The following is a 15,724-nucleotide window of genomic DNA, read 5'->3' on the forward strand; positions in this document are numbered from 1 at the left end:
AAAGAAAGAAAAGAAAAAGAAATAGTGGCTTCAGCTATGACATTCTTTTGCTTCCTGCCAAGTCAAATCTATATCTCAGTTTTCTTCCTAAGCTCCCTAACTAGGAGGAAGTACAAATTTCCACCCACAGCACAAGGGTCCAACCTTCCCGTGTAGTTTCTGTGGAATTCCACACCACCTTGACACAACCTGCATACTCACTGGAGGGAGGGGGGAAAAGCAGAAGACACATCCGTGTAACTTACAACAATACCCTCAAGCCCGTTAACAAAGACTTTATTATGAATCACCACGTGGGAAATGAGCCCAAAATTAGAAATCTTTTATACAAAATCAAATGTCACTTCTGATTCTGGCGTCTCAGGGCCAAAATGAAGCCATCTTTCACTTGTTTGTAAGCTCCTAACATGATTTGTTCTAAGCACTGTTGAGCTGAAAGAGAACCCCGAAAGGAAACACAGATTGATAAGCCAATAATATCATTAGTCACAGAGCTTACAAACTCATGCCCTGATTAATTCTGGTAAGGTTGGACAGGTTCTAATTACCTGGTAATCATGGAAGAGATTGTTTAGATAATTTATTCAAAAAATCCTCTGTTGGAGTTCCCTGGTGGCCTAGCGGGTTAAAGATCCAGCATTGTGGAGTTCCACTGTGGTTCAGCGGGTTAAGAACCTGACATAGTGTCCATGAGGACTCGGGTTCAACCCCCTGCCTCACTCAGTGGGTTACGGATCCAGCATTGCTGCAAGCTGTGGTGTAGGTTGCAGATGTGGCTTGGATCTGGAATGGCTATGGCTGTGGTATAAGCCTACAGCTGCAGCTCCAATCCGGCTTCTAGTTTGGGAACTTCCATATGCCACAGGTGCAGCTTTAAAAAAAAAAGATCCAGCATTGTCATTGCTGTGGCTCAGCCTCAGGCTCAGGAACTTCCACATGCTGCAGACCCAGCCAAAAAAAAAAAAAAAAAAAAATTCACTACTAAGACTTTCAATATCCTGGCTCTTTTAACATGAGTATCAAGAGGCAAAATGCTCAAGTCCATCACTGTAACATATTGGATTCACACATTGTTTTCATTTTATTTGTTTCTAATTTGTTTTTTGTTTTTTTGCTTTTTAGGGTCCCACCCTCGACATATGGAGGTTCCCAGGCTAGGGTTTGAATCAAAGCTACAACTGCCAGCCTACTCCACAGCTACAGCAACTCAGGATCTGAACCACGTCTGCGACCTACACCACAGCTCACGGCAACCCCGGATCCCCGACCCACCGAGCAAAGCCAGGGATGGAACCCGCATCCTCTTGGATATTAGCAGGATCTTCCAGCTGCACGACTGGAACTCCCATCACCTGTAGTTTTTAAGAGTGTGTCGTCCCTCCTGGAAGGAGCTAAAAGACAGGCACGGGAGAAATCACCAAGAAGGTGATTCAGGAGAAAAGGAGGGCCTGCTTTATCCACCGCCCTGAGGGAAGCAGCACCCGTCTGCTCAGGAAGACCCGGGCGGAAGGGCCAAGTGTGCCACGTGGTGATGCATTCCACCTCCCCAATCCCAACATCACTTCCACGATTTAAATTTCTTTCCCCCAGACCTTTTAAATGAAATTATTATTATTATTATTTTGCTTTTTAGGGCCAAACCTGCAGCATCTGCAAATTCCCAGGCCAGGGGTCCAATCGGAGCTGCAGTTGTAGGCTTATACCCCAGTCATAGCAATGTCAGATCTGAGCTGCATCTGCAACCAGCTTGGGGCAACTCTGGATCTGTAACCCACTGAGAAGGACCAGGGATCAGACCCGCATTCACGTGGATCCTAGTTGGGTTCCTAACCCACTGAGCCACAACGGGTACTCCTTTGCTCCTCCTCTTTATGCCCCCACCTCCTGTTGGGAGGCCTAGCACACAACAGGTGCTAAATAATTGCTTAACTAAAACCCTCTCCACCTGGGGCATCTCTCGGACAAGTCAGGACCAAAATCCTCCCTTGCGGGGAAATGACTCAGCAAGCCTCTTTATCTTCATGTGAATATGAGGCATGGAAGCGGAAGGCCTCAGTTCTCTGCTTGAGGTGTTTTCAGTATCAATGAACAGAGGGGAGGAAATAGTATCACGCTGGTGGCGACAGCCCTATGTGATAGATGGACGATGGACGGGAGGCTGAGAAAAGAGGACACCCCCCTGAGGTCTTCCAACCTGATGGCCTTCAAGGCAGAGGATACAGGTGATTCTGCACCAAGCCTGTTCCAGGCCAGGCAGGTTCACCTGAACTGTCCTGAGATGATGGATGGAAACTGGGTGACTTCAAGGTACACTGCCTGGCCTTGGTCGGTGGGGTTTTAGCCCCATCATGGGCCCAGGCAAATGTATTCCGATGACAGTTCCCTGCCCGCACAGGGACTCTTGAAGTGACTGGCTCGGGGGGCGGGGGAGCCTTAATGCATTTTTAACAGCAAGCTTGAGTCTTGGTCCTGAGGGCTACACATTCTGAAACCATAGGACAGGGGCTGCATTCCTACTTTCTCTTATCTTTTTGTCTTTTTAGGGCTGCACCCTCGGCATACGGAAATTCCCAGGCTAGGGGTCCAATTGGAGCTGTAGCTGCCAGCCTACACCACAGCCACATGGGATCTGAGTCACATCTTCGACCTACACCACAGCGCACGGCAACACCAGATCCTTAACCCACTGAGCAAGGCCAGGGATCGAACCCAAAACCTCATGGTTCCTAGTTGGATTCATTAACCACTGAGCCACAACGGCAACTCCCTCTTACTTTCTCTTAGAGACCAGATGCCGATGGGATCAAAGAGCTGGAAGCCGCTTCTTTATTTTGGAAATGGATCTTTTATTTTATAAGGGCATTTGCCATGCAAAATCTCAGCTAAGCAATTACTTGTGATGTGAACATACCTATCCTTAATTCTGGTTTTCACTGATCGTCTCAACTTGCTCTTCCCCCACACACAGGTTTCTCAAGTCCATTGATCTTTCTCAAAAAAGTGGTGAGTTATGAAAAACACTAACTTTTATGAAAGGGACAATAGCAGAAACTACCTATTACAACAACCAGAATATCCCTTACAATGGGAGGTTCCACTGTGGCTCATTACAAACCCAACTAGTATCCATGAGGATGTGGTTTCATCCCTGGCCTCGCTCATTGGGTTAAGGACCCTGTGTTGCTGTGAGCCGTGGTGTAGGCTGCAGATGTGGCCTGGATCCCATGTTCCTGTGACTGCGGGGCAGGCTGGCAGCTGCAGCTCTGATTTGACCTCTAGCCTGGGAATTTCCATATGCCAAAGTCTTGACCCTAAAAAGCAAAAAAAAAAAAAAAGAAAAAAAAGAATATTCCTTACAATCTTTCAAAATTAAGTTTGAAACGATTACCTGGACACGAGACGACGTGCCAACAACTCATATTTCCTAAAAAGTATTTTAAGTCCATGTGTGTAATGCTACCCAGATATAATTCTCTAGGAAGAGAATTCCTATTTTATTTATTTATTTTTTTGCAAACAATTTTAGAGGCAGGGTGTTAAACCGATTGAAGTTTCACAAGATTGACATTATTGCTTAAAGTGCTTGAGTTGGTTACATTAAAAAAAAAAAGGTACAGATTATTTTAAATAAAAACTAACTTTTTTTCTTTTTTTCTTAGCAACAAAGTCAAATAAAGGAATGCCACACAAATACAGTAACTATTTTGGTTACACAGAAATGGAAGCCAAAAATAAATTAATGTAATACTGGAAAACAGAAATTTAATTAGGCAGAAATGTAGGAAATCGTTTTCCCTGACCCATGCCACTTACATGAGTTAATCACACGAGTGCTGATAAATGCCTTGACCATATAATAGCAAACGAGGGCAAAACATTTAGTGCACAATATTTTAATACACATGAATATACAAAGTTGATCAAAATGCAATGTTTAAAGATAAAATCCATCTGTAATAAAGCTACACTCCAATATCTAAAATAAGCCCTAAGCTCCAGTTAGAACATAGTTCATTGTTAGGCATGCCCATGAAAATTTAAGGGTATCCATGAAAATAAATGCATAGGGACCATTTCTGTCACTCCCCGCCCCCCATTTCATCTGAAATCCAAAATATACCACGCTATAAAACCAATATGACTGGTTTCCTAGTCAAAGCACCACCCTCTTGTGTGATTCCTTGGCGCTCTTCAAACCAGCCCCCTTCACGTTGCCCCGGAATGAAAAAAATGCATCAGAAGAACAGGACTGGAGACCAGCATTCTACCAACATTGAGACAAATGACGTTGTAGCCAACGGACCCTCATCTGGACGTCCAACAAGGAAGTAACCACATAAAGTAGATATTCCTTCTTTCTCTTTGTAACCTGTAAATCACTGTAACTTATTTCAAAACACCCCGTAGGTAAAAGAACTACTGCCGGCTTGCTCGCTCCTGCCAGAAATGACACACAAAACCCCTGGGCATCGCAGGGAATACTGCTGAGCCATTGTGCTGTCCTTGACCTCAGAAGGGTCTCACACATCCCACACCACTCCCTGCTTCCCACGACGAGGGAGGGATGAAAAAGAAGAGAAGTGATCACGTGTCCTCGCCGTCACATAACCTGAAATGACTGGAGGGAAACGTAGCTGCCTAGGGTTCCTTTCGTTTATGAAGGAGGAAGAGGGAAGAAATTTCCCTGATAGCCCTAAAGTTTTAAAAAAAAAAACAAAAAACCAAAAAAGGATGGAGTGTTGGCGGAGAAGTGTTTTGGTCTTTTCTCAATCTTCTTTCCTGCATCACACAACCATTTTAATGTCTTTGTCTTCTCTTCAGTACTTACTTTTTGATTCCAAAAATGTACCCAGGAATACTGAATTTTAGCTGACCCTTTCTATTAAAAGGAACTAGTTCAGTGAAATCACTGGGAAAAACTTTTTACACAACAACAACAACAACAACAAAAGCATTGCATCTATGACTGAGCATTTACATATTACTTCTAGAGGCTTCCGATTCAAACTTTTCTTTCTGAATAAATTAGATTCATTTCCAAGATAATCTTATTTTAGTTCTTCTCATGAATCAGTTCCAGATATGTTAGAGAGCAATCATCTTTTGTTCAACTTTGCAACCTACAGTCAAAAACATGGATTATGTGTAGTACAATCAGAACCCTACCTATATCAGTCACCTGCAACCGGAAAGCGTCTCTTCTTAAAAACAGAATAAAAATTCACCTTCCAGGTAAGCAATGTTATATGTTTTGTGGAGGAAAAAAAGACAACATCTTTATAAATAGGAATTCGCCTCGAAACAAGGCAAGGTATATTTTCATCACTTGTATAAAACAATAATGTGAAGATCACCCTGTTTTTGTCTTCTCCAGTGAAAAATAAAACATTTCACTTCAAGCATGAACAGGTGAAGTGTTGGCATGCTTATTGAAGTTGTGAGCGAGAAACAGTTCAAGATATTTCAAAGATAAGGAATCCAGTTTTCATCGAGATAAAGTGCTATGCTCTTAATTGCTGCAAAATGGCCAGTAACATTTTCGGTGTCAATTTGAGTTCACATTCTGCCAAAGAGTTTGCATGTTCGTTCGCTGATTTATTAGGTAACAAAAGAATAGGTTCACAGTATATTATAGTGTATGGAAGTCAATGGACTTCCCAAAGGAAGCCAAGATCTACAACTCATCTTATTTATAGGAAACGAAAAACCAGCTCAACAGCAAAACACCACATCGACCCTTTTAATAAAAGGTACCAATACTTAGATGATCTAATAAATACATATATAACAAAAGTGAAAAAAGTAACTATGGTGAGATGAGGTTCTTCCAAAAAACACTTGTCTTGTCAAGCATTCTTAGGAGTCTGAGCCAGAGAAACGTTGCTGCTTTGTTCATCTCTCCACCCGCCCACTCACACTTTCTGTGACCTGCCTGCATTCCACCCCCTAACTCCAGCATCTCCTCCAGGGAAAGTTCCATGTGAGCCCTGGGACTTGCCAGGGCCTCAGTAAACAGACCGAAGTGCTAAAAAGTGAAGAGCTGTACAAAGTGGCTGATAGGAGGAAAGGGGCTGTGCCTTCGTCCCTCCTGAAAAAGGATGGTGCAGGTGATGCCTGGAGAAGGAGAGCAGGGACCCCCCTGGCAGTCCCCGAGGTGTCTCAACCCTGCCACGATGGACCACCAAACACCAGCTGGACAGGAAGGATACCTTGGAAAGCTTAGCAGTGCCAGATAAAGGGGAGCTACAACTCACAGGACACAAGCAAAGTATCACTAAAAACAAAGAGCACAGAGCCATTTTCCTGAAACTCGGTTTTGGTAGAAAGGGCAGCAAAGCCACTTCCCGCTGTGCACAAAAGCTTCCTCCTCTCAGCTCCTCCTGCCCTGAGCTGCACTCGTCCTCAGCCCCTGGAATGCTGGCGGCCGGGGGAGCACAGCTCCGGGGGCACGCAGCCACCAGCGACAGCTTCTTTCACCCCGAGCTCCCTGGAGGAGGATTTCGGTTTCGAGGTCACTTGCTTTTAAACATTTTCACTTGCACACACTTAAAGCTATGGGTGCAGCTCTAAAAGAGGCACGTCTACCTCATCCTTCTCTCAGAAAAGAGGCAGAGAAGCTACAAATGGTGAGCCATGTTTCCAGGGATGAGTTAAAAGGAATGCATTGAATGGAGACCCTGGAAGCCCCTTAGGGAGATTAGCCAAAACCCCAAAGAGACTGTCGATGATGTTTGTATGAAATGTCGCTGTAATTCAGCCAGGCACAGCCGGGGGGCGTTGGCAGGTACCTGATCCTAAAATTAGCAAACGTGATTCATCTAAACCTTACTACAATCGGATTGCAGTTAACTCGACCTCAGACTAAAAAATAAAACCACGAGTAGCGCTGCAAGTAGGAAAAAAAAAACAAAAAACAAAAAACAAAAAACGCAGGGAGAGAAAGTTGAACACAGCCAGGCCACTGAAACGCGGAGTAACGCCGTTGGTGGGCCGCTGGGGAGGAGGAACGGCTGCAGAGAAACCAGGCTAAGAGTGCTTTGAACATTTTCCCCACTCGGATTAGTCCCACAGTTCCTTACATTATTCTCTTGACTGATAGAATAAAATATATCCAGATTCTGAATTTTTTGATATATCTGATGTCAGGCCATAGAATTCTTCAATAGCTTGGGCATCTATTTTCTGCAAGACAAAGAGAAAGGAAACAACACGATGGTTTAACATGACTGCTGGGAAAAGGAAAGAACAGCTGATGGCATGCATGAGAAAACCGAAGACACGGTAGCACAGAAATCACAACTGGGGAGTTCCGGTCGTGGCTCAGCGGAAACTAATCTGACTGGCATCCATGAGGACGCAGGTTCGATCCCTGGCCTCACTCAGTGGGTTAAGGATCTGGTGTTGCCCTGAGCTGTGGTGTAGGTCCAGATGCAGCTTGGATCTGGCGTTGCTGTGGCTGTGGTGGAGGCCGGCAGCTGTAGCTCTGATTGGAACCTAGGCTGGGAACCTCCATATGCCGTGGATGCGGCCCTAAAAGGACCAAAGCCAAAAGAAAAAAGAAAAAAAAATCACAATTGGGAGACTTCAACAGCAAATGGATAACTCCTCAGACCTAACAGAGGAACACTGATTATACACATGGCAAATTGTTGGAGGAAAAAACACCTCCCTTTAATCTATGGGCCACCTTAGGTGGGCATTCTTTGGAGCCAGGACTTCTGCCTTTCAAATGGTAAACTGGGGAAGCTCTCGGGAATAATCCTAATTCTTTCAGGTCGTCAGAGTTTATTCCCTTTAGTGCTACCCACGGAGGCTAAAAAAAAAGACCACATCATTGAGTGTGGAGTTCTCTCCAACCAGGATTCCTTTATATCGAAACCAATACATGCAATACTTTGGTATAACAGAAAGATTTCCTGGTTTACCACTAAAAAAGTTTTTAAAAATAATAATCAGCACAAGAAAAAATGTAACAATGCTGAGACTTATTATTTGGGAGCAGAGAGGGCTTTAGTCAATGTAGGAAGCGGGGCGTACACATAAATAGGACTGCAGGCGGCAAAGAGACCATGTCTGGGCCAACTGGTTAACAAGAGCTCAGAGCAACAAGTCCACAGTCACCCCCCTTCTCCCCGTCCAGAGGGAATGGGGGGGCAGCAGAAGTTAGTTTTGAGAGAAAGCTCCACTCTTTTCAAGTCCAATTATGGGAAAACAGGCCTGCTTGAGAAAGTGCCCACACGTACACATCCCCAAATACTGCCTCAGCCCCACCCCTAGGCTAGAACATTCTGCATACCAACCTCTACAATGTCATCATCAAACAAAAGCCAGAAGCCGTGACTTTTCACGATAGTAATATAATGCCCACGGTTAGGACCACTGAAAAACAAAAACCAAAGAAAATTACCAAGTTAACACTGACTTTTTTTTTTTTTTTTGTCTTTTTGCCATTTCTGGGCTGCTTCCACGGCATATGGAGGTTCCCAGGCTAGGGGTCAAATTGGAGCTGTAGCCGCCGGCCTACGCCAGAGCCACAGCAACGTGGCATCCGAGCCATGTCTGTGAACTACACCACAGCTCACGGCAACGCCGGATCCTTAACCCACTGAGTGAGACCAGGGATCGAACCCACAATCTCATAGTTCCTCATTGGATCCTCGAACCACTGAGCCACGATGGGAACTCCAACACTGACTTCTTTATACCACTCTTTATACGCAGGTGTTTTACTAGGAAAAACTCTAGATCAGAAGGACTGAGAACCGGGTATAGTGGTGTCCATGTCCACATTCCTTTGGACACCACGAAGGGACCCCCCAGGTGCCAGTGCTGTGCTGGGCAAAGGGAAAGGTGAGTGAAACCTCTGTCTTCTAAGGACTCCTACTGCACAGAAAACAGACATTCAAAGTCAATGGACGTAAACGCGTAACTATCGTACACCGACTCCATGGCAGGCACATTCTGGCTGTCAGGCCAAAGAGCAGGGAGTGAAACCGAGGCCCCACTTTCCTGGGGTGTGGGTTGGAGAGGCACTAAGCTAAATACACATATATTTCAGTGGTGATCAGTGCCACGGGGGATAAAGCAATGGGCTGCTGAGTGACAGAAGACAGGCACTTACTCGTACGAGGCTTCCCTGATAACATGGGTTTGAGCAGAAGGAATCTCCTTGAAGGGAAGATAGGGTGTGTGCGTATCTTTGTGTATCTGTGTGTATATATATCTGTGTGCGCGCGCGCGCGCACGTGTGTGTGTGTGTGTGTGTGTGTGTGTGTGTGTGTGTGAGAGAGAGAGAGAGAGAGAGAGAGAGAGAGAGAGAGAAAGTCATGTGACTGACTGATGGAAATTTCAGGAATGGGAAAGAGCAAGTTCAAAGCCTGGGGGAGGAGTGGGGGTAGGAACAGTTCTTGGTGTTTTCACTGAACAGCAAGGAAGCTGGAGCCCAGTGAGCCAGGGTGGGGGATGGGGGTGGGGAATGGGGGGGTGGGGGGATGGGGTTATCATGCAAGATTTTGGACTTCGCTGTGAGTGAGCCAGGAAGACACTCGGGAATTTCGAGGAGTGACATGATCTGATTCAAGTTTTAGAAAGATGTTAAACCATGATGTATAATAAAAAGTAGGAAAACAGGAGTTCCCGTTGTGGCTCCGCAGGTTAAGAACCTGACACAGTGTCTGTGAGGGTGAGGGTTTGATCCCTAGTCTCACTCAGTGGGGTAAGGATCTGGTGTTGCTGTGGCTGTGGGGTAGGCCGGCAGCTGCAGCTCCAAGTAGACCCCTAGCCTGGAACTTCCACATGCTGCAGGTGGGGCCGTGTAAAAACAAATAAAAAAAACAAATAGGAGGAGTTCCTGTTGCGGCTCAGTGGTTAATGAACCCAACTAGGATCCAGGAGGACACGGGTGGGATCCCTGGCCTCACTCAGTGGGTTAGGATCTGGCATTGCCATGAGCTGTGGTGTGGCTCAGATCTGGCATCACTGTGGCTGTGGCACAGGCTGGCAGCTGTAGCTCCGATTCGACCCCTAGCCTGGGAACCTCCATGTGCCTTGGGTGCGGCCCTAAGAGGACAACAAAACCCCACAAAAAAACAAAAAACAAAACAAAAAAAAATAGGAAAACGAAAAAAGGCACACTATTGTACACTATAGAAAAAAGCAGAAAGAAAAACGAACAGCTGCTACTAGGTGGTTATATTTGCACAACTGAGGGAATTTTTAACTCTAAATCTAGACTTTTTTTTTTTCAAGGCACCAGCAAAGCTGAAAAGCTGAATCTGCCTTAGTTTGCCTTCCTTAAAGACAAGACACCCCCCAGGGTCTGTTCCTGCCCCTCTCCTGCTCCCCGCGGACTCGAACTCACTGCCTCCTGTCCTCACTCACATCACCCGCTCCGTCCCTGGGCCCCCCCCACTTGCTGCAGCTCTGCCCGGAAGGGTCCTCAGCCACGTTTGCCTTCTTGGGCCCTCTTCCTCCTTAGGACTCAGCTCATGTGTCGCTTCGGTAGATAAATCTTGGCCGACCACCTTCCCCGAAGAGGTGCCTCCTTGCTCTCTGTCACGGCCCTGTTCCTTCCCCAGAGCACTAACCAAAGCCATGAATGCGTCTGCAGTGGTTTGTTTCTGGTGGTGGCCGGCTGGTGCGATTTCGTGCTAATTATCTACCTTTCCTGCTAGATTCTCAGCTTCACGAGGGCTGGGCCCCCGGGGGTCCTGAGTGCTGCTGTACCTTCAGATCCCGCCCTGGAGCCCAGGAAACAAGGGTTTAAAAATACCTGCAGGAGCAATGAATGAGGCTGTGCGCCAGTGCCAACGGTGGGCCAGGAGGTCCCGGCACGAGGAGCAGGGGCTCAGCTCCCTAACCGCGGGGCTTTCTGGAGCCCACAGCCAGACACCACCTGATCCCTGTGCACGGGCAGGCTGCACGTGTGTGAGCACAATCCCACCTCTGGGGGCAGGAATTTAAAGAATCCTCGTTAGGAGCATGAGGGACCTGGCACCCACTCAGTCTTGCGGCCAGGGCTGCTCTGACCCTTGCGGCGGTCCCAGTTACAAGACACCAACTCCTCCAGAACCCACCTCCCACTCGTCCTCCAGTTCTCCTAAATGGGTCTCTGCCCTGTCCTCACCAGCATGCCCAGGGACTAGGGCCGGCACCCAGACAGTCATCCCCGGGAACCCCTCCCTGGCTCCCCTAGCACCTGTCCATACCATCCTACCACCCACCTCAGACACCAGGGACCCTCCAGGTACAAGACTTTCTCCCAACCCAGTGTTGATGGCTAGTTTCTAGATTTCAAAGAATAACTGGAGTTCCCTGGTGGCTCAGCAGGCGAAGGATCCAGCGTTGTCACTGCTATGGCTCGGGTTCGATCCCTGGCTAGGGATCTTCCACAAAAAATAAAATAAATAAATGAATGAATAAAAGAATAACTGTTAGAAGTTATTCTTCAGGAGAAACACAAAGGTGGCTTATAAATGACCAAACAAGTACTTCGGGCTGAGAATGTAAGCAAACATTCAGGGACTTAAAGTTACTCTGCGTGGGGACAAAGCACGAGGTGTTCTGGATGTGAAGTGACAATTTGTGATACTGTCCACCTGGCACAGAGCAAACACTCTATCAATCCATTCCTCCACCAGGAGTGACACATTGCTGATCCTGGCGGATGGAGAGGAAAAGACACCTGCTCTGTGACAGGCCCCACCTGAACCCTACAAGGGCTGTTCCAGGGAGGGGACACGCACCCAACCCGGCCAAGCAAAGGGAAGCACACAGGTGAGTTTTCAGTAGGCATTTCCATGCTTACACCAAATTATGGCATAAACTATATTTCCTCAAAAGACTTTCAGCGGGAAGTTCCCTGGTGGTCTAGTGTTTAGGATTTGGCACGTTCACCACTGCGGCCTGGGTTCAATCCTTGTTCTGGGAACTGAGATCCCACATCAAACCACTGCATGCCATGGCCAAAAAAAAAAAAAAATTTTCAGCAAAACACTTTACTTCTCCATACCTAGAGGCCTTTTTTCTCTCGTTCTGTCTTTTTTTCTGATTATGGACTTATTATAGAATGTTGGGGGAAGACTGAAAACTGCATAAAGAATATTCGTTAAGAGTACTTTTTAATCATTCAAAATGCCAAAAAAGTGGAGTTTCTGCCATGGCACAGTGGGTTGGGAATCCGACTGCAGCAGCTTGGGTTGCCGCAGAGGTGTGGGTTTGATCCCCAGCCCAGCACAGTGGGTTAAAAGGGTCCAGTGCTGCTGAAGCTACAACAGAGGTCACAAGTGCAGCTCAGATTCGATCCCACTGGCTTGGGAACTTCCATATGCACGATGCAGCCATAAAATTTTTTTTAATGCCAAACAATTATTAGATGCCATCTAATGAAATTTACTCAGACATCTTAAAACACTTCTGAGATCATACTCTATGTGTAACCCGGACTTTTAAAAATTATAATCATCGCATAAACCTTTATTTCTCCATATGATTTCAAACTCCTCCTAAGCATCATTTATATCCAGTGGAGATTTATCATTTCCCTTATGAGAGAACATTTTGATTATCGTTATCAAGCATTTTATTTTTTTAATGTTTTAAATTGTTTTACTGTATGGAGGTATGTTTAGACTCATTTAGAGGCGAAAAATAAACCAGAGCTTGGAGGAGGAGATTCCCCAAAGCACCATTAGCGCTGAGTCTCACAGCCCAGGAAGGGTGCGGCCGTGTCCCCCTGGCCGGGGACAGCCTGCCCCTCCCGCGCCGCACTCCCCACCCGCCCTCACCTGCCACAGTGAACCACCACCGCCACCAGGTCGTACATGCGGTCCAGGTTCACCGCATCACTGGAGGTGTTGAAGAGCCGGAGTTCCAGCGGAAAGACCACACGGTAGGACAGCTTGGTGTACCTGTGGAGCTGCTCCATATACTTGAATCGCTTGAGGTGCAGGGCCAAAATCATGGGCAGCTTTTTGACTCTCATCCTAAGAAAGCATGAAGCAGAAAATCAGTGGGACCCGACCCTGTGAGAGGAACAGGCCACCCCGTCACCTGCACAAATGCAGAGTGGGGGGGGGTGGTCCTGACAAACTGCAAACCAGCAAACAGCCAAACCATTTGCAAAAGGATGCTTGCTTATGCAGAGCTGACTTCTACAGACTCTGCCGAGTGCAGCCTCACCAGCAATGAAAGTGTGGGGGCAAGGGTGGGGGTGTCTCTGGCCAAAAGAGACATCCCAAAACTTACGTACCAATAAAAGTATAATGTGGGGAGTGCCTGTTTTGGTTCAGTGGTAATGAATCTGACTAGTATCCACGAGGATGTGCATTCGATACCTGGCCCCACTCAGTGGGCTAAGGATCTGGTGTTGCTGAAAGCTGTGGTGTAGGTCCAAGATGCGGCTCCATATCCTGTGATGCCGTGGCTGTGGCATCCTAGGCCAGCAGCTGCAGCTCCAATTCACCCCCTAGCCTAGGAACTTCCATATGTCACAGGCGCAGCCCTAAAAAGCAAAATAAGTAAATAAATAAGCAAGCAAAATAACATCAGCAGAAACATACAATTTATGGGGAAGCCCGCATTTTTCAGGAACACATGACATTTTAATGTGTAAAACCTCCAAGGCTTAACAGAAAACACCTTCCTGCCCCTGTAGAATGACCTGGGCTGGCCTCAGGCAGGCTTTGACTCTATGGATGGGAAGAGAGGTGAGCTCCCCTGGGCACTAATGAATGATAAGTCCCATATGCCACATCCATGACTAACCTTTTGTAAGTTTTGATGCAGTGAGAAAAGATGTGCATATCTGGAGATGAAGGGCTGGGAGGCTGGGAGAGAAACTCTCTCAGCCTCGGCTCCAGACCCCCGAAGGTTCTGGGCAGCAGGAATGAGCATCTGTCAATTACCTCGAATACGCCACAGCCATGGGCAGAGTAAACTTAACTGACGGTAAATACGGCTTCCCAGGATAAAACGTCAAGTTGTTTGGCTTCCAGGGGGCAGAACACAGGGAATGACAGGTTCTAGATCACACCATCCAAAAGCTGTAACTGGCTGGTGCTGGTAAGAAGATGTGCAACCTTGGGTCCCACATCCACTCAGACTGTAATAACTTTCTCAGCACCCATGCACAGAACTGATGCGCTTGCTTTTCTCGTGATTCCTTATTAAATGATTAAAGTTTTTACCTCGTCTTTCTTCCAAAGAAGTTCCAATGTTTAGGCAACACTAACAACATTGTCGGGTGACCACTGTGTGTTATGTACTGTGCTAAGTGCTTTTTATAATTTGCTTTTATTTTATTTTTTTGTCTTTTTAGGGTCACACCCGCGGCACATGGAGGTTCCCAGGCTAGGGGTCGATTCAGAGCTGTGGCGGCCGACCTACACCACAAACACAGCAACGCGGGATCCGAGCCACGTCTGTGACCTACACCACAGCTCACGGCCACACTGGATCCTTAACCCACTGAGCGAGGCCAGGGATCGAACCTGGATCCTCATGGATGCCAGTCAGATTCGTTTCTGCTGAACCACAACAGGAAGTCCTATAATCTGCTGTTAATTCCAAGAGGAGAGTGAATATACTTGCTCACTGCCTGTTTACCCAGCAGGAGTACCTGGCACGCTGAATGAAGGAATGAACAAACAAACAGAGGAATGAAGAGTCAGACGAATGGGCAGCTCCCCCAGGTAGGCATTCTTATCCTATCTTATGGGGGAGGAAGGTAACTACCTGGCAATGAGCATGGGTCTGAGAGTCCACGTCAGATTGGGGGGCTCCACAGCCCTCTTCCTTCTGACAACACAACACTCCACCCCAAGGGCAATGCCTCACGTACCTTTTCTGGGCCTCCTGTTTGCTGCAGCATGTTTCACAATAATACTTCTGTTCACTACACAGCGTTTCTGTATTGCTGAAGTCTCTGCAGAGAAAAATAGTCTCAACTTAAAAGAAGTCCACGATGTACTTGGTTTGCCATGTCTTCAAGCCTCTATTACCCGTAGGGTAACACTGCAGTGAATGCAGGCAAAGAGGTAATGAGAAAAAGAGCCTTCTTAGGAGCAGGTGCTCTGATGCACTAGACTGTGGCCACTGGGCTGGGTTGGGACTTCACTGCGAGAGATTGCCAAGGACAGCTTCATTAATGGGACAGATAGATCCAAATTAGTTTTTCCAACCGATTCAGAAAAAAGTCAGTGTTTAACGGAGAATACTTATAATTTGGAGATATGATTACAACAGAAAAATACTAACTACAGTAAAAGCCCACCATTACAGCGAAAGCGAGTCTAAAAACGTCCATCACACAAAGTGCAAGGTGATATTATTATGCAGCTAATGAAAAATGGCCAGTCTCAAGAGGTCTATATTTTCAAAGAGCACAAAAGTAAAGATAATAAGATTTAAATCACATCCATCGGCCTTGATGCTGAAAGGAAAAGTCCCAAATTATCAGGAGAGGACCACCTCGTACCTACGCCCACTCCCCACCTCCTCACACACGGATCGCAGGGACTTCAGCTGCCTCCTCCCAAGGAAAAAACTCCACCATCATCTTATATGTTCTTTGCCTTATCATGGGGTTTTACTGTACTCCTGAGTTTTCATATTTTAGATGTCATGGCTTTTCATGCTTTTCTGGTCATCAAGCGTCTACTTAACACTCCTGTGGTACTGCTTCCAAGGCTGAAAACAACATCCAGAATGCAATAATACCCTAGAG

At 46.5% G+C, this 15,724-nt stretch overlaps 1 protein-coding gene across 1 annotated transcript in view; it reads right to left on the reverse strand.

Annotated features, from left to right (window-relative positions):
- Nucleotides 1-3,736: 3,736 nt before the first annotated feature.
- The window catches only part of USP46 (ubiquitin specific peptidase 46), a 63,469-nt gene continuing 51,481 nt past the window's right edge, over nt 3,737-15,724 (reverse strand). Inside the window, exons 6-9 of the mRNA XM_047798448.1 lie at nt 14,840-14,923; nt 12,786-12,983; nt 8,301-8,379; nt 3,737-7,182 (exon numbers count right to left, since the gene is read on the reverse strand). Of these exons, the coding sequence (XP_047654404.1) occupies nt 7,081-7,182; nt 8,301-8,379; nt 12,786-12,983; nt 14,840-14,923 (463 nt within the window). The 3' untranslated portion in view covers nt 3,737-7,080. The remainder of the gene's footprint in view (nt 7,183-8,300; nt 8,380-12,785; nt 12,984-14,839; nt 14,924-15,724) is intronic.

This window comes from Phacochoerus africanus, chromosome 10 (genome assembly GCF_016906955.1).
Source record: "Phacochoerus africanus isolate WHEZ1 chromosome 10, ROS_Pafr_v1, whole genome shotgun sequence".
NCBI classification, from domain to species: domain Eukaryota; kingdom Metazoa; phylum Chordata; class Mammalia; order Artiodactyla; family Suidae; genus Phacochoerus; species Phacochoerus africanus.